Source organism: Pristiophorus japonicus, chromosome 3 (genome assembly GCF_044704955.1).
Source record: "Pristiophorus japonicus isolate sPriJap1 chromosome 3, sPriJap1.hap1, whole genome shotgun sequence".
Taxonomy (NCBI): Eukaryota; Metazoa; Chordata; class Chondrichthyes; family Pristiophoridae; genus Pristiophorus; species Pristiophorus japonicus.
Genome location: NC_091979.1, coordinates 71,252,916 through 71,274,302, shown reverse-complemented (window position 1 = coordinate 71,274,302; position 21,387 = coordinate 71,252,916). Strand labels below are relative to the sequence as shown.

General features: G+C 40.5%; 1 protein-coding gene across 1 annotated transcript in view; it reads right to left on the bottom strand.

Annotated features, from left to right (window-relative positions):
- Positions 1-3,125: 3,125 nt before the first annotated feature.
- Positions 3,126-21,387, bottom strand: part of LOC139259757 (actin-related protein 3) — an 86,476-nt gene continuing 68,214 nt past the window's right edge. The window contains exons 7-12 of the mRNA XM_070875458.1: positions 21,118-21,261; positions 17,496-17,669; positions 17,277-17,369; positions 9,623-9,748; positions 5,358-5,441; positions 3,126-4,499 (exon numbers count right to left, since the gene is read on the bottom strand). Coding sequence (XP_070731559.1) covers positions 4,404-4,499; positions 5,358-5,441; positions 9,623-9,748; positions 17,277-17,369; positions 17,496-17,669; positions 21,118-21,261 — 717 coding nt within the window. The 3' untranslated portion in view covers positions 3,126-4,403. The remainder of the gene's footprint in view (positions 4,500-5,357; positions 5,442-9,622; positions 9,749-17,276; positions 17,370-17,495; positions 17,670-21,117; positions 21,262-21,387) is intronic.

Sequence of the window (21,387 nt, the reverse complement as noted above, 5' to 3'; positions counted from 1 at the left end):
AGAACAGGTTTTTTCAGTTCTACAAAAATCTTCACTGGCTCCATTCTACTTTAGTTTGGAGTACATTTTCACTGTGGAAACTTTCAAATCAGGCGTCAGTGGCCGGACACACCCCCTTTAGAAGAAAAAATTCTGTTCTAAACTAGAACTGTTCTACCTGACTAGAACTGCAGAAAAAAAAATGTGGAGAATTGCGATTTCTAAAATAGTCCGTTCTCCACCCGTTGCTCCTAAAATTCAGGCGCGAATCATGTGGAAACTTGGGCCCAAAAACCCACCTTTATTTTGATAAATATTAGAAATGTTTATTTTATGTTGTTTTGTCTCAAACAGGTGCCTGGGAGGAGTCAAGCCATTTAATTCAGATACAAACATTGTGGGATTTTTCCAAATATGCGTTGGAACAGCTTTTAAAAACAAATTAAGGATTTGAGTATAGGAGCAAGGATCTTACTACAGTTATACAGGGTCTTGGCGAGACCACACCTGGAGTATTGTGTGCAGTTTTAGTCTCTCGACGCAAGAAAGGATATACTTGCCATAGAGGGAGTGCAGCGAAGGTTCACCAGACTGATTCCTGGGATGGCAGGACTGTCGTATGAGGAGAGAATTGGTCGACTAGGCCTGTATTCACTAGAGTTTAGGAGAATGAGAGGGGATCTCATTGAAACGTATAAAGTTCTAACAGCGTTGGACAGACTGAAGGGGTCACAGTCTCAGGATACGAGGTAGGACATTTAGGACCGAGATGAGGAGACATTTTTTTCCACTCTGGGTGGTGAACCTGTGGAATTTTCTACCACAGAAGGCTATGGAGGCCAAGTCACTGAACATATTTAAGAAGGAGCTAGGTTGATTTCTAGACACCAAAGGCATCAAGGGGTATGGGGAAAAAACAGGAATATGGTGTTGAGATAGAGGATCAGCCATGATCATATATTGAATGGCAGTTCAGGCTCGAAGGGACGAATGGCCTATTACTGCTCCTATTTTCTATGTTTCTATGTTATTTACATTTCTTTGGTCTGTCAGTTTCTGAAAAATATTTCTCAGCCTGGCTGGTTCAAATTGGAGAGTTTATAAGAACATAAGAAATAGGAACAGGAGTAGGCCATACGGCCCCTCGAGCCTGCTCCGCCATTCAATAAGATCATGGCTGATCTGATCATGGACTCAGCTCCACTTCCCCGCCCGCTCCCCATAACCCCTTATCATTTAAGAAACTGTCTATTTCTATCTTAAATTTATTCAACGTCTCAGCTTCCGCAGCTCTGAGGCAGCGAATTCCACAGATTTACAACCCTCTGAGGGAAGAAATTTCTCCTCATCTGTTTTACTTGGGCAGCCCCTTATTCGAAGACCATGCCCTCTAGTTCTAGTCTCCCCCATCTGTAGAAACATCCTCTCTGCATCCACCTAGTCAAGCCCCCTCATAATCTTCTATGTTTCGATAAGATCACACCTCATTCTTCTGAATTCCAATGAGTAGAGGCCCAACCTACTCAACCTTTTCTCATAAGTCAACCCCTCATCCCTGGAATCAATCTAGTGAACCTTCTCTGAATTGCCTCCAAAGCAAGTATACCCTTTCAGAAATATGGAAACCAAAACTGCATGCAGTATTCCAGGTATGGCCTCACCAATATCTTGTCTAGCTGTAGCAAGACTTCCCTGCTTTTATACTCCATCCCCTCTGCAATAAAGGCCAAGATACCATTGGCCTTCCTGATCACTTGCTGTACCTGCATACTATCCTTTTGTGTTTCATGCACGTAACCCCAGGTCCTGCTGTACTGTGGCATTTTGCAATCTTTCTCCATTTAAATGATAACTTGCCCTTTGATTTTTTTCTGCCAAAGTGCATGACCTCACACTTTCCGACATTATACTCCATCTGCCAAACTTTTGCCCATTCACTTAGCCTGCATGTCCTTTTGCAGATTTTTTGTGTCCTCCTCACACATTGCTTTTCCTCCCATCTTTGTATCGTCAGCAAACTTGGCTACGTTACACTCAGTCCCTTCTTCCAAGTTGTTAATATAGATTATAAATAGTTGGTATCCCAGCATTGATCCCTGCGGCATCCCACTAGTTACTAGTTGCCAACCAGAGAATGAACCATTTATCCCGACTCTCTCTTCTGTTAGTTAGCCAATCCTCTATCCATGCTAATATATTACCTCCAACCCCGTGTGCAGTAACCTTTTATGTGGCACCTTGTCAAATGCATTCTGGAAGTCCAAATACACCACATCCACTGGTTCCCCTTTATCCATCTTGTTCATTACATCCTCAAAGAACTCCAGTAAATTTGCCAAACATGACTTCCCCATCATAAATCTATGCTGACTCTGCCTGACCAAATTTTGCTTTCCCAAATGTCCTGCTACTGCTTCTTTAATAATGGACTCCAACATTTTCCCAACCACAGATGTTAGGCTAACTGGTCTATAGTTTCCTGTTTTTTGTCTGTATCCTTTTTTAACTTGGGGCATTACATTTGCAGTGTTCCAATCTACTGGGACCTCTCCAGAATCCAGGGAATTTTGGTAAATTACAACTAATGCATCCACAATCCCTGCCGCTACTTCTCTTAAGACCCTAGGATGCAAGTCATCGGGTCCAGGGGATTTATCTGCCTTTAGTCCCATTATCTTACTGAGTACCACCTCCTTAGTGATTGTGTTATCTGGAATGTTTAACAGCTTCAATAGATGGCAAGAACAGGAAAAGGACCACCACAAAAGGAATATGCAGCTTAGTACAGCAGTTGTAACTATGAATTTTCTACTCACTAAAAGGAAAGTTGCAGCCCAACTCAGTCTAATTTAGCACCACTCTGCCTCCTTCCAAAGTTAAGGAAGGTCAAGTAAAGGCACGTGACAAGCCCAATAAGCTGAATATAAAGCGGAATTCATAGGTACGCTATAAATTCATCTGGATATCAGGGCAACTGAAAACATCCTTACAACACAAGGAGTGAAGGCTCAATTTCAGAAGTGGTTGATGATGCTGAGTCTGAGTTAATAAAAACCAAATGTAACAGTCACATATATTTATTTTAGTTGAAGTGCTGCACGCGTGAGGCCGTTTCTGTTTTTAAATAACCAGTCACAGCCAAACAGTTTAAAAAGAATTTTGTGCCTTTATTGGAATGGTGCAAGGCATTAAATACACCACTTTGATCATTAGATTATTTGGTTTAAATCAAAATGAGGCTCTAGAACTACAATACTGGTCCAACAGTCTTTTTTGCAGCAAGAAACAGAAGAAAATGCATTCAGTATTCAGAAAGCACTAGCAGGCATCTGTTAGTTCGAATAAGTAAGAAATAGTTCCTTAGTTCCCAAAGCACTTGCGGAGTTAGCCATGTTTGATATTAGGAAATACAGTTTGTTTTTCTTTTGGGAACAGACTGGAGTCACAAATAAGCAAAAGTCACATGACTTGTACAAACTGTTTTGCAGCCTATTAGATTCTGATACAATTTTTTTAGGCTTTTCTGAGAAGATAGTAGAAGAGCATAGATACACCAGTCAGTGCTGCACACAAACAAGAAATCCCAATTTAAAAAAATGAAAGAGAAACGATAATTCACAATTTACTCCTTCCAACAGTTAGTGCTAGAATTCCTCTTCCTCTGCCAGGAAAGTCTGTCTGTACAAGCAGAGCTTAATGAGATATTGGTATTTTAATTATACCGGCCTCAGATACAGACATATCAGCAAGCCATGCCACCAATCAAAACATTCCATCCCAAGGCAAAAAAAGAAACTTCCAACATCAACTAAAGGATAAGTACATTTCTGGTTCAGTTCTCAGAAATCCATTTTTCTCATTGCATTTTGTGTTAGCGATTTGTTTACTGATGTGTACGAGTCCTATTGACCAGTATGTCCACATACTCTTTCACTAAGTATTAGTTTTCTTGCCATTTATTATTTTACTTTATAGATAACCTAATTCTCTCATTTTCCCCACCTGATGTATAAAAAAAATCCAGTATGAAATATAAACAAGCTCTTGCATTGTACACACTCGTGAGTACAATTCAAGTACGATAGAGCTGGCCTTCTAATCTCTTTCAAATCCCATCAGTCTTGGATTTCCCACCAACAAATGCATTATCTTAGGGCATAATCTGATCTAAAACCATTATAGAATTTTCTTACAAACTAGTCCAAAATGTTTAATATAAAGAAAAAAATTATGTTTATATTTTGGCTTAGTACAATTTAGCCCGTTTTAAGACACTCAATTGTTAAATTTGCCAGCCACATACTGTTTTGGTCATCTGTTTTTATAAGTCAAGCTATTTTTAATAATGCAACGCCAGTCATCCAGACAAAACAGGCCCCCAAAAGCAAGGCTCCCTCTCAGCCCTTACAATATTGAGATCAGCCTTAAGACATGACTCCAAACACAGGGTTGTGGCGACAAATGCTGGGGCCAATTTCCTCATAATCCTTTTTGGTGTGGCATACCTGGTAGAACTCCGGCTATAAGAGACAAAAATATTTTCTCAGGTTAAGGCTGTAGAGTAACAAGTCTTGCAGTTGATAATACATTTGTTCCACAAAATTATGTTTTAAGGTGGGATCACTAACTAGAAAACTTTCTTCAAACACCACTCTAGATGTTATATACTGTCCAATGAAGCAGGTTCATGTGTCACTGCATACCTGTATTTTCTTAATTGACTTTCCCATGAAAACAGGGGTTGGATCTGCAGCCTGATCTGAGCATTCATTTTAAAAACGCAGAACAATTACATTCTCTAGCCTTAAAAGGTTAGGCATTCTGTAGCCTTACTTATAATTTAACAGCAGATTAAGTTATGTTTACATTGTATAATATTCTTGCCCTTATAAAGCAGCACGACCTCAGACTCATTGTAAACAGCTCCATGAGATGTATACATTTCTCTACCTATATGCATATAAATGTGTGCCTCATATGTATTGTAAACACACACACACACACGATCCTGATCAACATTAAAAAGCTTACTAACCTCTGAAAAGGAGAGAGAACACATTTCCTTATGCCTATTTCTATATTTGATTGAAATAATGCACCAAAATATAGCATGGTTTCATTTATTTAAAAACAAGTTGTCTACGCTAATAGTTTTGGTTGGTGGAATCTTAGGCTAAAAACATGAACCTATGGTTCATTTGCTGAATCAAAATCTGATGTAATCTGTTCATATGCTCTATTGGCCATTCTGGAAAGGCAGATGGATTTTAATTCTTACCATGGTCAATTTTCCTGACTTTTAACTATGACAAAATAAAAAGTACACATACGTACTATATACACACAAAAATAGAAATGTAAAAAAAATTTTTACTCACGGTGGATGCTAGCATAGACCCTCCAAACCAAACGGCATATCTCTGCATGTGGTGTGTGATCACTTGGACATCAATTGGTTTAGGCTGCAAAAAGGAACAGAACTGTATAATTAAATACCTGTAAATTATACTTCAAAATCCACAATTCTCAAAAAGCTAAACTGAGATTTCTAATTTTATTGCTGTTGAAGCCAATCACTGCAAACCTATTAATCTAAAAGCACTTTAAGTGAATATTAACTATAAACTCAGTTGTCCAAGAAATTGCACGGGCATTTAAAAAATAATTACAACAAGCCCAGAAGCTTCACGACTAAAAACATTTAGTTGTTCATTTGTCACAACGGTTTGGACAACTATGACATGAATAGCATTCAGTTCCAGTAGACAGGTTGCCATATTTTCCCCTCAGCCAATAAGGCCCTACCAGGATTATCGATTACTGTAATTTCCTGATTGGAAGTTATGAACAATCTTGGGCATGAGGGGAAATTGCTTGGGAAGAATGCTATGAAGCTGTGTCTGTTCCTTTTCAAGAAATTAATGGTCTGTCAAGAACATTCCTTTGACTTTTTGCCTCCTGCAGCAAGCAGTTGTGTGTTCTGGAAGGCTGCCATTAGACCAACTTCGACTTAAACATGTCCATCAAAGATTGCAAACTCTCTCAAGATGGACTGTTATATTGTGTGCCTGCTGTAATATTATGTATATTTGAAAAGTGATAAACACAAAGGCTTGGGGTCTGACAATATCAATGCCATATCCACATTTTGTGCATACCCAAGGAATGAGAGTTTCTTCTCATATACAAGTTTCGCCATTGTGGAGCGTCAGTTTATAGTTTCACTTCTTATATATTCAACCTTGTTGATAAGAATATTTATCAGTAATGTAAAGATTGGAAAGTGACTTCAGGGATCAGTGTGCAACATAGTTTAATTGCAATTGTGTTGTGAAGAATCTTGCAGCAATGCCACAAAAATAGTTACCATAAGCCCAAATGTCTGCAACAAAAAAATAAACAGGCATAACTGGCAAGAAAACGTAATTTTGAGATGCTTAAAGATAAACAATTGCATATTCCTGATACTATAAGTTGGTTACTAATGTGAAATCACAGCTGGACACAGCTCATTCAGAATCTGAGTGGCTATAGACTTTGCAGAATCAGAGATAAAAGTCATAAAATAATTCTCCAAAGAGAAATCATGAAGGTGTTGCAGTTGGAGGAAATATGCTACCACAGACAAGCAATCCATAAATCTGATTGCTAAATTCTAGTCAAATGGAGTATTTTGGATTGGTCATTTACTTTCCTACATTAAGCCATAGATACTCCCAGGTGGAAATAAAACTGAGATTTTGAAATTTATGGTTATCTCTGATACATCATTTGAGTGATACAGTAACATTATTTTGAATTTCTCCTTGTAGATTAAATTGTTCAATACTGTAGGTCTATCATCAAATATTCCATCCTCTTTTCATAAAGTAACACAGTGATGGTCATTTTCTTGCCTTTAGGGAACATTTTCTGGGCTGTGATGTATATGCAGTGTTTGACTCAAAACAAAAATCTCTGATGGGTTTACTCTGATTAGTTATGAGCCAAGGATCTAAGCAGCACCTTAGAAATGATGATGATAAAGTGAGTAAGAGAATAGTAGAGCAGCCCAACTCCTCCTTACCAATCTCAAATCAACAAAACCTGGCTCAGAGATTTTGATATATCTTAGCTTAGACTGTGACTTCCTAAACATGATCCTATCTGATCTGCTATACCTGTAGTTCTAATTTGAATTGGACTCAGAAGCTTAACATGTAGCAGATGGGAATCAAGCTACAGTATTGCCATTTCAAAGGCCACTCAAACAAACTTGAATTTATAAATCACCTCATCAAATCCTCAGGGCATCCTGATGTACATTATAACCAATGTGTTACTTTTGAAGTGCAGTTAGTGCTATGCAGGCAAGCGTAGCATGAAAATTTGTGCACAGCAAGGTGCCACAATCAGCAAATTAATGAATGACCAGATAATCTGTTTTGGTTGTTGGATGTGGGAGAAACATTGATCAAGAGACTGGGAGGACTCCCTTTGCTCTTCTTTGAATAGTGGCATAGGACATAGAACAAATAGATGGGGCCTTTGTTTAACACATCACCTCAAAAAATAGCACCTCTGACAATTCCTTGAGTACGGCACTGAAGTCTGAAATAGAGCTTAAACCTAGTAGGCCAAATTTCCTCCAAGAAGCCCCCTGCCCCAGCCCTGACCTCACATCTTTCTCCAGTTTCGCTCCGATCTACCCTCATGACCTTTCCGAGCTCATCCTGTCTATGAGACTCACTTCCTGCTCCCTCGACACTATTCCCACTAAACTGCTAACCACCCAACTTTCTTTTCTGGCACCCGTTAACTGTCATTGTTAACGGTTCTCGCTTCAGGTACTGTCCCACTCTCCCTCAAATCTGCCGTCAGCACCCCCTCCTCAAAAAAACAATCCTTGACCCCCTCCGTCCTTGCAAACTACCGCCCCATCTCCAACCTTCCTTTCCTCTCCAAAGTCCTTGAACGTGTTGTCACCTCCCAAATCCGTGCCCATCTTTCCCGCAATTCCATGTTTGAATCCCTCCAATTTGGTTTCCGCGTCTGCCACTGTACCAAAACGGCTCTCAAAGTCACAAATGACATCCTTTGTGACTGTGACAAAGGCAAACTATCCCTCCTCGTCCTTCTTGACTTGTCTGCAGCCTTTGACACAGTTGACCATCTATCCTTCTCCAACACCACTTCATCATCCAGCTGGGTGGGAGTGCACTTGTCTGGTTCCATTCTTATCTAGCTAATCTTAGCCAGAGAATCACCTGCAACTGCTTCTCTTCTCAACCCTGCATAGTTATCTCTGGTGGTCCCAGGGATCTATCCTTGGCCCCCTCCTATTTCTCATCTACATGTTGCCCCTTGGCGACATCATCCAAAAACACAGCGTCAGTTTCCACATGTATGCTGATGACACCCAGCTCTACCTCATTACCACTTCTCTCGACCCCTCCACGGTCTCTAAATTGTCAGACTGTTTGTCTGACATCCAATTCTGGATGAGCAGAAATGTTCTCCAATTGAATATTGGGAAGACTGAAGCCATTGTTTTTGGTTTCTGCCACAAACTCCGTTCCCTAGCCATTGACTCCATCCCTCTCCGCAACTTCTGAGGCTGAATCAGACTGTTCACAATCCTTGGTGTCACATTTGACCTTGAAATTAGCTTTCGACCACACATCCGTAACATAACTAAGATCGCCTATTTCCTCCTCTGCAACATCGCCCGTCTCTGCCCTTGCCTCAGCTCATCTGCTGCTGAAGCCCTCATCCTTGCCTTTGTTACCTCTAGACGTGACTATTCCAACGCACTCAGAGTTGCCTCCCACATTCTACCCTAAGTAAACTAGAGGTGATCCAAAACTCGGCTGCCCGTATCCTAACTCGCACCAAGTCCCGCTCACTCATCACCCCTGTACTCACTGATCTACATTAGCTTTTGGTTAAGCAACGCCTCGATTTCAAAATTCTCGTCCTTATTTTCAAATCCCTCCATGACCTTGCCCTTCCCCATCTTTAACTCCTCCAGCCCCACAACCACCCGAGATGGCTGCGCTCCTCTAATTCTGCCTTCTTGAGCATTCCTGATTGAAATCGCTCAAACTTGGTGGCCGTGCCTTCTGTTGCCTCGGCCCCAAGCTCTGGAACACCCTGCCTACACCTCTCCGCCTTTCATTCATCCTTCAAGATGCTCCTTAAAACATATCTCTTCGACCAAGCTTCTGGTCACTTGCGCTAATTTCTACTTATGCGGCTGGGTGTCAAATTTTTTCTCATAATACTCTGTGAAGTGCCTTGGGATATTTCACTATGTTAAAAGCGCTATATAAATACAAGTTGTTGTAGCTGACTTAGAAGTGAGTGTGCTACCTACCAATTGGAACAATATCTGTTGTTTCAATTTTAGTTTTTAAAATAGTCACATGGAAGCTTTGATGAACTGAATTTAATTGCTCTGCGCCGCCTGATAATCAGAATGTCAATGGGAAGCTTGAAAAGCAGACACGTTTTAAAAACAAAATTATTCCTTGAAAATACATTTTCAATGAAAATCTTTTTGATTTGTGACGAGACTTGGTAAGTTGAAGAGTGAATGCATTTATTTTTGGACTGTATTTTGGATACTCCATCTTGACTCAATTTATCAAAAAGTACAACAAACCTTTAGTTTACCACCACTCAATTCTTCACTGAGTTTAAGCCTGGCATCTACTGTCCTCTTTAAGTCTCGTTGTAAACGACGTCCAAAATCTCGAAACATGGTTGAGCCACCAGAGAGGACAACGTTCTGAAAGACAAAATCATTTCTTCAGCCTTAAAACTGTTCGAAGCTTCGCACATTGTGAATTTCTATCCAGATGATTCATATAGTTCATAGCAAGATGTTAAAGGAGAACTCCAAGTTGTCAATTTTACTATTGAGCAATTCTGCATGACCTCACTGGTAGAATTTTTTTTTTTCCCCGGGCACAGTGAAAAAAATGAGAACACATTTCAAAAATTAGTAGACTGGAATTTTGAAGCAGCTCCTACAAAATAATGAAAGCAGGATGGATAATTCAGAAAGCACAGAAATAGAAAGGATTGTGAATATTGCAGCAGGGAGTCTGGGGCCCAGCGTCGGTGGCAGTCGGGAGCAGCGTCGAGGAGGTGCATTGGTGAGGCCTATAAAAGGCGAGCCGGTGCAGCTACAGGAAGGCGGCAAAAAAGTAGAAAGAAACAGAAAGGCGACGTCACAGCCAAGGGGGTAAGTGATTGGCTGGTGATTGGTGAGCAATTTTTCTTTTTTCTCTTCTATAACAGTGAGTAAACTTCAGCATTGTTGTTGCTTATCTAAGGGTTAAGTCATGGCAGGACAGCTCGGCCACATGTTATGCTCCTCGTGTACCATGTGGGAACTCAGGGACGACTCCAGTGTTCCTGACGACTAAGTGTGCGGGAAGTGTATCCGCCTCCAGCTCCTGACGGACCGCGTTGCGGAGTTGGAGTTGAGGGTTGATTCACTCTGGAGCATCCACGATGCTGAGAATGACGTGAGTACCACGTGTAGCGAGTTGGTCTTACCGCAGGTAAAGGGTCCACAGCTAGATAGGGAATGGAAGACCAGCAGGAAGAGCAGTGCAAGGAAGGTAGTGCAGGGTCCCCTGTGGTCATCCCCCTGCAAAACAGATACACTGCTTTGAGTACTGTTGAGGGGGATGACTCATCAGGGGAGGGCAGCAGCAGCCAAGTTCATGGCACCGTGGCTGGCTCTGTTGCACAGGAGGGCAGGAAAAAGAGTGGGAGAGCGATAGTGATAGGGGATTCAATTGTAAGGGGAATAGATAGGCGTTTCTGCGGCCGCAACCGAGACTCCAGGATGGTATGTTGCCTCCCTGGTGCAAGGGTCAAGGATGTCTCGGAGCGGGTACAGGACATTCTAAAAAGGGAGGGAGAACAGCCAGTTGTCGTGGTGCACATTGGTACCAACGACATAGGCAAAAAAAGGGATGAGGTCCTACGAAACTAATTTAAGGAGCTAGGAGCTAAATTAAAAAGTAGGACCTCAAAAGTAGTAATCTCGGGATTGCTACCAGTGCCACGTGCTAGTCAGAGTAGGAATCGCAGGATAGCGCAGATGAATACGTGGCTTGAGCAGTGGTGCAGCAGGGAGGGATTCAAATTCCTGGGGCATTGGAACCGGTTCTGGGGAAGGTGGGGCCAGTACAAACCGGATGGTCTGCACCTGGGCAGGACCGGAACCAATGTCCTAGGGGGAGTGTTTGCTAGTGCTGTTGGGGAGGAGTTAAAACTAATATGGCAGGGGGATGGGAACCAATGCAGGGAGACAGAAGGAAACAAAAAGGAGACAAAAGCAAAAGACAGAAAGGAGATGAGGAAAAGTGGAGGGCAGAGAAACCCAAGGAAAAGAACAAAAAGGGCCACTGTACAGCAAAATTCTAAAAGGACAAAGAGTGTTAAAAAAACAAGCCTGAAGGCTTTGTGTCTGAATGCAAGGAGTATCCGTAATAAGGTGGATGAATTAACTGTGCAAATAGATGTTAATAAATATGATGTGATTGGGATTACAGAGACGTGGCTCCAGGATGATCAGGGCTGGGAACTCAACATCCAGGGGTATTCAACATTCAGGAAAGATAGAATAAAAGGAAAAGGAGGTGGGGGTAGCATTGCTGGTTAAAGAGGAGATTAATGCAATAGTTAGGAAAGACATTAGCTTGGATGATGTGGAATCTATATGGGTAGAGCTGCAGAACACCAAAGGGCAAAAAGCGTTAGTGGGAGTTGTGTACAGACCTCCAAACAGTAGTAGTGATGTTGGGGAGGGCATCAAACAGGAAATTAGGGGTGCATGCAATAAGGGTGCAGCAGTTATAATGGGTGACTTTAATATGCACATAGATTGGGCTAACCAAACTGGAAGCAATATGGTGGAGGAGGATTTCCTGGAGTGCATAAGGGATGGTTTTCTAGACCAATATGTCGAGGAACCAACTAGGGGGGAGGCCATCTTCGACTGGGTGTTGTGTAATGAGAGAGGATTAATTAGCAATCTCGTTGTGCGAGGTCTCTTGGGGAAGAGTGACCATAATATGGTGGAATTCTGCATTAGGAGGGAGAATGAAACAGTTAATTGAGAGACCATGATCCAGAACTTAAAGAAGGGTAACTTTGAAGGTATGAGGCGTGAATTGGCTAGGATAGATTGGCGAATGATACTGAAGGGGTTGACTGTGGATGGGCAATGGCAGACATTTAGAGACCGCATGGATGAACTACAACAATTGTACATTCCTGTCTGGCGTAAAAATAAAAAAGGGAAGGTGGCTCAACCGTGGCTATCAAAAGGAAATCAGGGATAGTATTAAAGCCAAGGAAACAGCATACAAATTGGCCAGAAATAGCAGCGAACCCGGGGACTGGGAGAAATTTAGAACTCAGCAGAGGAGGACAAAGGGTTTGATTAGGGCAGGGAAAATGGAATACGAGAAGAAGCTTGCAGGGAACATTAAGGCGGATTGCAAAAGTTTCTATAGATATGTAAAGAGAAAAAGGTTAGTAAAGACAAACGTAGGTCCCCTGCAGTCAGAATCAGGGGAAGTCATAACGGGGAACAAAGAAATGGCGAACCAAATGAACAAGTACTTTGGTTCGGTATTCACTAAGGAGGACACAAACAACCTTCCGGATATAAAAGGGGTCAGAGGGTCTAGTAAGGAGGAGGAACTGAGGAAAATCCTTATTAGTCGGGAAATTGTGTTGGGGAAATTGATGGGATTGAAGGCCGATAAATCCCCAGGGCCTGATGGACTGCATCCCAGAGTACTTAAGGAGGTGGCCTTGGAAATAGCAGATGCATCGACAGTTATTTTCCAACATTCCATTGACTCTGGATCAGTTCCTATGGAGTGGAGGGTAGCCAATGTAACCCCACTTTTTAAAAAAGGAGGGAGAGAAAACAGGGAATTATAGACCGGTCAGCCTGACATCGGTAGTGGGTAAAATGATGGAGTCAATTATTAAGGATGTCATAGCAGTGCATTTGGAAAGAGGTGACATGATAGGTCCAAGTCAGCATGGATTTGTGAAAGGGAAATCATGCTTGACAAATCTTCTGGAATTTTTTGAGGATGTTTCCAGTAGAGTGGACAAGGGAGAACCAGTTGATGTGGTATATTTAGACTTTCAGAAGGCTTTCGACAAGGTCCCACACAAGAGATTAATGTGCAAAGTTAAAGCACATGGGATTGGGGGTAGTGTGCTGACATGGATTGAGAACTGGTTGTCAGACAGGAAGCAAAGAGTAGGAGTAAATGGGGACTTTTCAGAATGGCAGGCAGTGACTAGTGGGGTACCGCAAGGTTCTGTGCTGGGGCCCCAGCTGTTTACACTGTACATTAATGATTTAGACGAGGGGATTAAATGTAGTATCTCCAAATTTGCAGATGACACTAAGTTGGGTGGTAGTGTGAGCTGCGAGGAGGATGCTATGAGGCTGCAGAGTGACTTGGATAGGTTAGGTGAGTGGGCAAATGCATGGCAGATGAAGTATAATGTGGATAAGTGTGAGGTTATCCACTTTGGTGGTAAAAACAGAGACAGACTATTATCTGAATGGTGACAGATTAGGAAAAGGGGAGGTGCAACGAGACCTGGGTGTCATGGTACATCAGTCATTGAAGGTTGGCATGCAGGTACAGCAGGCGGTTAAGAAAGCAAATGGCATGTTGGCCTTCATAGCGAGGGGATTTGAGTACAGGGGCAGGGAGGTATTGCTACAGTTGTACAGGGCCTTGGTGAGGCCACACCTGGAGTATTGTGTACAGTTTTGGTCTCCTAACCTGAGGAAGGACATTCTTGCTATTGAGGGAGTGCAGCGAAGGTTCACCAGACTGATTCCCAGAATGGCGGGACTGACCCATCAAGAAAGACTGGATCAACTGGGCTTGTATTCACTGGAGTTCAGAAGAATGAGAGGGTACCTCATAGAAACGTTTAAAATTCTGATGGGTTTAGACAGGTTAGATGCAGGAAGAATGTTTCCAATGTTGGGGAAGTCCAGAACCAGGGGTCACAGTCTAAGGATAAGGGGTAAGCCATTTAGGACCCAGATGAGGAGAAACTTCTTCACCCAGAGAGTGGTGAACCTGTGGAATTCTCTACCACAGAAAGTTGTTGATGCCAATTCACTAAATATATTCATAAAGGAGTTGGATGAAGTCCTTACTACTTGGGGGATCAAGGGGTATGGCGAGAAAGCAGGAATGGGGTACTGAAGTTGCATGTTTAGCCATGAACTCATTGAATGGCGGTGCAGGCTAGAAGGGCCGAATGGCCTACTCCTGCACCTATTTTCTATGTTTCTATGTTTGTTATTTAAATCCTGAGGTGCCAGAAGTATTATTTGTAAAAACGGTTTTGGTTTTTTAGGTGCGAGTTAAGAACCTGTTTCACAAATAGCTCTAGCATTCTGTTCATTGATGAGGAAAGCCATTCTGCCCATTTTGAGTCATCCCCCTGAAAGGCTGTTCAGTAACTCCATTGTAATCCAATTGTGTCGCAAATGATTCCAGGGTTTGTGCCTCTTCTACTTTATCTGAGAGTCAATTTGATGTGGTTTTTTTTGACTAAGAACTACCTGTTATCGTGCCTAAATTTACCTTTTATTAATTTAAGCCTCTGGTCCACTGTTGCAATTAAAGATAATTTTCCAGGATTATCTTTTCCACATTGTTTACCATCTTGTACATCTCCCAGGATTACCTCTCGTGTGCCTCCCTTTCAAAGCTGAAAAGCCCAAGTTTCCCCAGTTATAACTCTGACCTTTAACATTGTGGATCAGCCTTGATGCTCTTCTCTGTACTGTTTCCAGTGCTTAAGTGATGTTTGTGGCGGAGGAGCGGCGAGAAATCGTGGTGGAGGTGCGACAAATGAGGGTACGGGGCCCAGGGGCAGCATGAGCTTGCCCACACTGCAATGTGTGCGCGCGCACCAGGTCTGTGCTGCAGAGCAGGTCTCCAGTCGTCCTGGTTAACCCTTGCCACTGGATAAAGGCCAAGCTCTGTCAAGCCCGTGTGGTGGCTGATGTGCAACGGTCAGCACACGTTAAAAAAATCCACACACAGGCATTTTCCCTTATGTGGAAGCAAGTCATCCTCGTTCAAGGCACCACCGATGATGATATCATCTTTGGAGCATTTAAGTGCAATGAAATTACATAATCTGAGATCTGAACAGAACAAAAACCACTAAGGCTGATTGAGATCTGAAACATCACTTTAAAAGGGTGAAAGAAACAAGTAGAACAATCACTGATTTGCACTGTAAGAAAGTGGAAACTATTGAGAACAGAGAAGCCATGTTACCAAAATATGGGGGAAAAGATGTTTAAAATAAATGCTTACATTTCTGAAAAAACTTGTGGTCTGATACAGAAAATTATAATTGGGTCAGACACAACAGTAAGACTAGTATGTGATACATCTTAAGGGTTTAAAAAAATTCTTAATGTATGGAAGAAAATATGCAACTTTCAAATTTTTCATCTGTCAGTCTCCTTTCTTCGGCACACATCTCAAACTTTGATACTGGGAACATCACATCACTTGTCTGTATCACTATTTTTCTATAAATATCTGTTCGAATCAGTTTTTTTGTTGCCATATTCAACATTTCTTATTGCATTCTTTCTGTAAAGGCAAGTGATCTCAATTACTGATCACCTTATATTAATCATGCCCACTGTGATTTGGCAGTAGGAATGTCAGAAACTTAGCCAACTCTAGAGGATAGGAAAAGGAGAATAAAATGTTTTAAAACAAGAATGGACACAAAAGGAGTTGGTGTGACCATAAATATCAGACACACCAAGGTAGTAAAATAAATTGTTCCAGTGGGAGGTAAACAAATACACTACAAACTACAATATATTGACAATTCTAACATGAAAAAAATACAAGCTAATACCAAGGGTATGCTATAAACCTTCAGGTCAGCACAATAAGAAAGGTGGTTCGCTATGTAAAGATAGGAAGAGTATGGAAAGACAGGGAAGTTATTTTAATGAGTGACTTCAATCAACTCGATGCAAATTGGGACAACCCAAGTGGTCTGAGCTGGTAAACATAATGCATGGACTGCTTCATGACCTAGTGTGCAAAATTAGTCACGCGGTGTTAGTGCTTATTCATAAACAAACCAGAAAATGTACAGAGACAAGAAGTCATGGCACCCTTGAAGGACAGCAACCACAGAATGATTAAGTTCAACATCTTCTTGGATTCAGAAAAAACAAAGACCAAGAGCAAGATATTTAAAAGCTCAAATTTTAAAGAAATGAGAGAAAGTAAACAAATTGAACATCTGTGAAGGCATAATGTCGAGCATTCAAAATAAATACATACTAAAATCAGCAAGCTCAAACTAAACAGCCGTGACCCTAAAAGAATGAACAAAATCAAATGTGAATGAAGAGGAAAAAAACTACAAATCCTGCAGCGAGAAATGGAATTGGGTTCACTGAAATTAATACAAGAAGAAGAAATATGTTAACAGGTGATCAAGGCAAAGAGAGATCTTGAAAACAAACATAGCTGCAGATGTAAAGTACAACAGTAAACTTTTAGTAATTCAATAGTAGAGGGCAGTCAGAGAAGAAATGAGAGTAATAAAAGATGCTAAAGGGTTTAAAACAGAGAATGAGCAGCGAAAAATTCTGAATGATTACTGCCAAGTATTCAAGAGAAAATAAGTAAGCAACATACCCTCAACAGTTACTCTCGGCAGAATTAATGACTTTGAAAGTTGACATGGAAGTCCTAGCCAGGCCTAAAGGCTTCAAAAACAATAAATCTCTAGGGATACATGGTATTCATCTCAAAGTGCTAAAGGAGACAAGAGAGATTTGGATATAGATAACAAATTGGTTGAAGAGTAGAAAATATGAGCTACTTGTTAAAGGAGTTAAGTCAGAGTTAATGGAAGAACTGAGTTGGGTGCCACGGGAAATGATATTGGAACCAATGTTCCCTCAAATTTATTTTTGGTGTGCGGTCCCCTTAAATTTAATTCACGCATGCGCGCTATCTTTTCTAGCGGCAGCCGATGAGTAGCCTGCACAGGACCTCCCGATTGGTGCATGGCCGCGAACCTTAGGGGGATCATTAATGACAGACTCAGAAACCTAATTCAAATTGGTCAAATTTGAAGGTGATTAAGTAAAAAGGGAAGGTTCGGATATGACAGTTACTATGCCTTTTTTTAAAATAAATTGTTGCGCAAATGTACAAAGCAAGAGTGCCACACATAACACTAACCTTATAAAGTGGGCGTCTAACATCAATGGGGCAGTTCTGAATGACTTCATCTACTACTTCTGAGATGGGCTGTGTGAAATCTGGATTTGCAAACTAGATGAGAGATGAAAAGCATTTTGATATTTATTAGTGATCAACCTGGAGAACATAATTCATATGCATTGTGATTGTTGCAGTCTTGCAATGAAAATACACTAAGTACGATAAAAACAAAGTTACCTCTGGGTGGAAGAAAATTTCAGGACCCAAAAATCGCTCATAGCCTACGTCAATGGTGAATTCTTTCTTGGAGATGGCATTGACTCCAGTATACTGTTTGATCCATTTAGCAGCATCTGTATCATATTTGCTGAACTCTTTTACTAAGTCTGGGCAGACATAACTAAAGCGTTCCTTTAGTTCAGTAAAAAATTAAGCAGAAATAAAACAGATGTAAGCAAAAATAGGTATACACTTAAAACTACAGTCAGTACTTAGAAAATCTACCACAAACTATTTTTTGACAATTACCTACAAGGTTTACATGTAAACATTATTGTTTTAACCATTAGAAATTGCTAAATATAAAATGCAATCGTTAAAAATACAAATCCTTACCATAAATATTAAAAAATAAATTTAAATGAAACATAGCAGTGCTTTGCATTACAATGTTCGGTTTGCTATATAAATAGGGATGCTTAATTTGAAATAATTCTGAGATTGCTCACTCATGCTCTGGACAGAGTTAGCTGATCTCAGCCAGGGTGGGAGTAGGGTTGTTAAAATTGGCCTCAGTAACCCTGAGCTGAGTAAAGGAGAACACAAAAAAAGCCATGACTCCCAAGCTTCATTATTCAGTGAATGTGCATGTGTGGATGTTGGGTGAGGAAAGCTTCAACTTTGGATTTCAGCCTTTTATGGTCCAATCATTAGCAAAAATTCAACACCTAGGCTCATGCAAAGATAGCCACTTGGATGCAACCTAGGACAGTTGCAAGAGATCTAGGAATCATATTCCAGCACAAGTCACTGCCCTCAGAAGAGAGGGGATAAAGGAGGAGGAGGGAGAAAAGAAAGGGAATTTAGTGTCTTTACATTGTCCAAAATGGTTATTTTATTTTTAACAACATAGTAAAACAGAATTGGAAACAAGCTCGCCACTTCATCCTAAAATGTGAATTTCCTAAAATAGTTCATAAACTGAGCTCTCCAAAATTTCAGTTTTATGGGCTTATGCAAACATATTTATTGAAGCAAGAATTTTTTCTCATTCAATAATGAGGGCAGCTGAATTCAGATTGCTCAGCCCAGTTTGCTTGGGCATTCCATCTAAAAGCACCACCTAATGTTCAGGTTAAGCTATCCGAATCAGTTTACACACAGGAAACTTAACATTTCCTAACTATTGCAGACTGAAATCTGAAAAATTGCAATATTCAAAGTATATTAGACTGACAACATACCAGTATGCCAATTTTATCAACCATACATGTGCCAATAATGCAATTCTATAAGAATGATGCATTACTTGTGTATTGATAATATATGTGGATTCCAGTACTATAACAAAATACTTTGCAGGTAATTAGTACCTCTGCTTTACATTTGGAAAGGTGCTCTTTATCCATTGTCAGTTAAATGGATTCTTAATCAAACTGTAACTACAATGAAAATCTAGGTTAATTTTCTTGCTCCAGCATCTGTATTGCGTCTTGTATGAAAAATACATTTATTATCTTCAAAGTTCGCTTGAAATATGAATATATATGGCTACTGTGTGCAGAAACAATGAAGGGTTACAGTCTACAGCAGATTTTCCAAGGAATGTAACTAAGGAATATATCAAATACTGCTGACTTTTTAAAATGAGTGATAAAATGAACCACATATATTACATAATTACCACAATGTTAAACTGTGTACAACATTATACTGATAAGTTTACATTTAAGTTCAGAAAATGTGCAAACAAAAATGCTTCAAATACTTAAAAGAACATCTTACCACTTCTCGGCAATGACTTGGTATTGCATTCCTAAAAGCAGCTAATATTTACACACTATTCATGGTAAGTCATTTATTTTTATACAGGGTGTTGGGGGTGGGGTTAAAATAAATCAATGGACTTAATTAAAATAAAATAGCACAGGAGGTGTTTTTACTTGAAAAACATTCAAATTAACTGCTAATTTAAATTAAACAACTTTGACTTAAGAGGAATTGGCTGCAGCAATTCCACTTTAGCAGTGGTGTGTGTGTAAATTGAGAGACCCGAACTATTTTCCAGTACGAATGCTTATTTTACTGCTGTTAATTGAAAGTTAATAGTTAAATAAAGCTAATTTACTGATGACAAAAAACTAAGAGGTGACAAAGTATAGGCTGCCAAGAAATAGTGGACACTAGGGCTACTGTGCCACATGAGGAGTGGACAAATGCTTGCTCCAATAAACAACAATCTCAGGTTAGTACACCAATGTATTAATAATTAAAAAATTGGTATGACTGGTCACCCTTGAGTAAACTTGTAAAACCTTGAATTGGATGCTGGTTTCAAGCTACATGCTTGTTGATGGTACAGTCCTCTCAATATTTTTTTTGTGCTGACAAATGCCTGTGTTCCAATTTATCTTTGTACACAGACTTGTTTACTGCCTTTTGGATGCTTACTCAGCACCCAACAGTTTAGCAATGGTTGGTCTTGGAAAACTAATGTAAACCTGGTCATTTGACCCATCCCCAAGTTGCAGTTCTAGTTGAGAGAATGGCAATGAGCTAATTGGGTAATATCACATACCACTAAAAGGAACCCGAAAGGCTTAGAACAAGTTTTAGCTGTGAACATCATGTGAACATCCATGACTTTTCCAGCCTGTTCATTACATATGATTTGTTTGTTTGTAATTTCTTTACCCAAGAAACAACCAAACCAACAACGATTACCGTGAACGACAATAGGATACTACATATAAAATTATGCATGCAAGTCTGCTGCTCATAATATTCATAAACAATATGCAGGAACTTCTCAGCTATGTTAGCTGTTGTGGCTTGGATTTATAGCTACAAAGAGCATGGGAAATAAGATGCGAGGGACATTGATGTCTTGGGATTAGGTTGGCTGAGCTATGCCGAGAGATTGGTAAAGTTGGAGGCTTGCTCCTCAGCTCATGACTGGCACATGTGAAATAGGAGAAGAAACAGCTTTAAAATGTTGATGGGGTGGGCAAGAATGAGGAGGAAGTAAATCTGAGAGTGGAATTTACCACAACTTGGAACAGTAAAAATAGGATCTTTTACATCTACCTAAGGCAGACAGCACTTTAATATCTCTTAAAATACAATACCACTGATAATGCAGCACTCTCAGTACTGTACTGGAATGTCAAGCTAGATTATGTGCTCAATTTGATGCATGAGTGGGATGTGCACTACAACTTTTTGACTTAGATGAGAGAACTGAGCCAAACTTATCCCAAGCTATGAATATCTGATCTGCAATCAGTCTGTTGTTTTGGTGCTGGTAAATTTCTATCAACTTTTGACAGATTTTCAGACTCAGACTATTGGTACTCTGGACTTGTCAATTCCAATGCTCCCCTGGCCAGCCTCCTAACATCCACTCGACATAAACTTAATCTCAACTTCCCTCCCTAAACCTCGCTGCTTTTCTATCTCTCTCTCCCTGATAAGGCACTCCTTAAAACCTACCTCTTTGACCAAGCTTTTGGTCATCTGTCCGAATATGTCCTTACGTGACTCGGTATCAAATTTTGTTTGATAGCGCTCCTATGAAGTGCCTTCCGACATTGTACTGTTAAAGGCACTATATAAATGCAACTTCTTGTTGTTACTGTACCTTTACAGCTTTTGCTGTTTCCAGGGACTGTTCTGGGGGTATTCCCACCTCTCGATCTCTCAAAAGTTGCTGGATGAAGTATGTAATATCACGACCAGCAATTGGAATGTGTTTAATGCAGCTACCAATCACATAACCTTCAGCCTTTAAGGGAAAAAAAAATAAAGTCATGTTCAAGATCTTTAGTCCAGATATCTAAGCACTGGAGGCAGTTCAAAACACCTGAAAACCCCACAAGACTCTTTCCAATATACATTCGCATTTACTCCA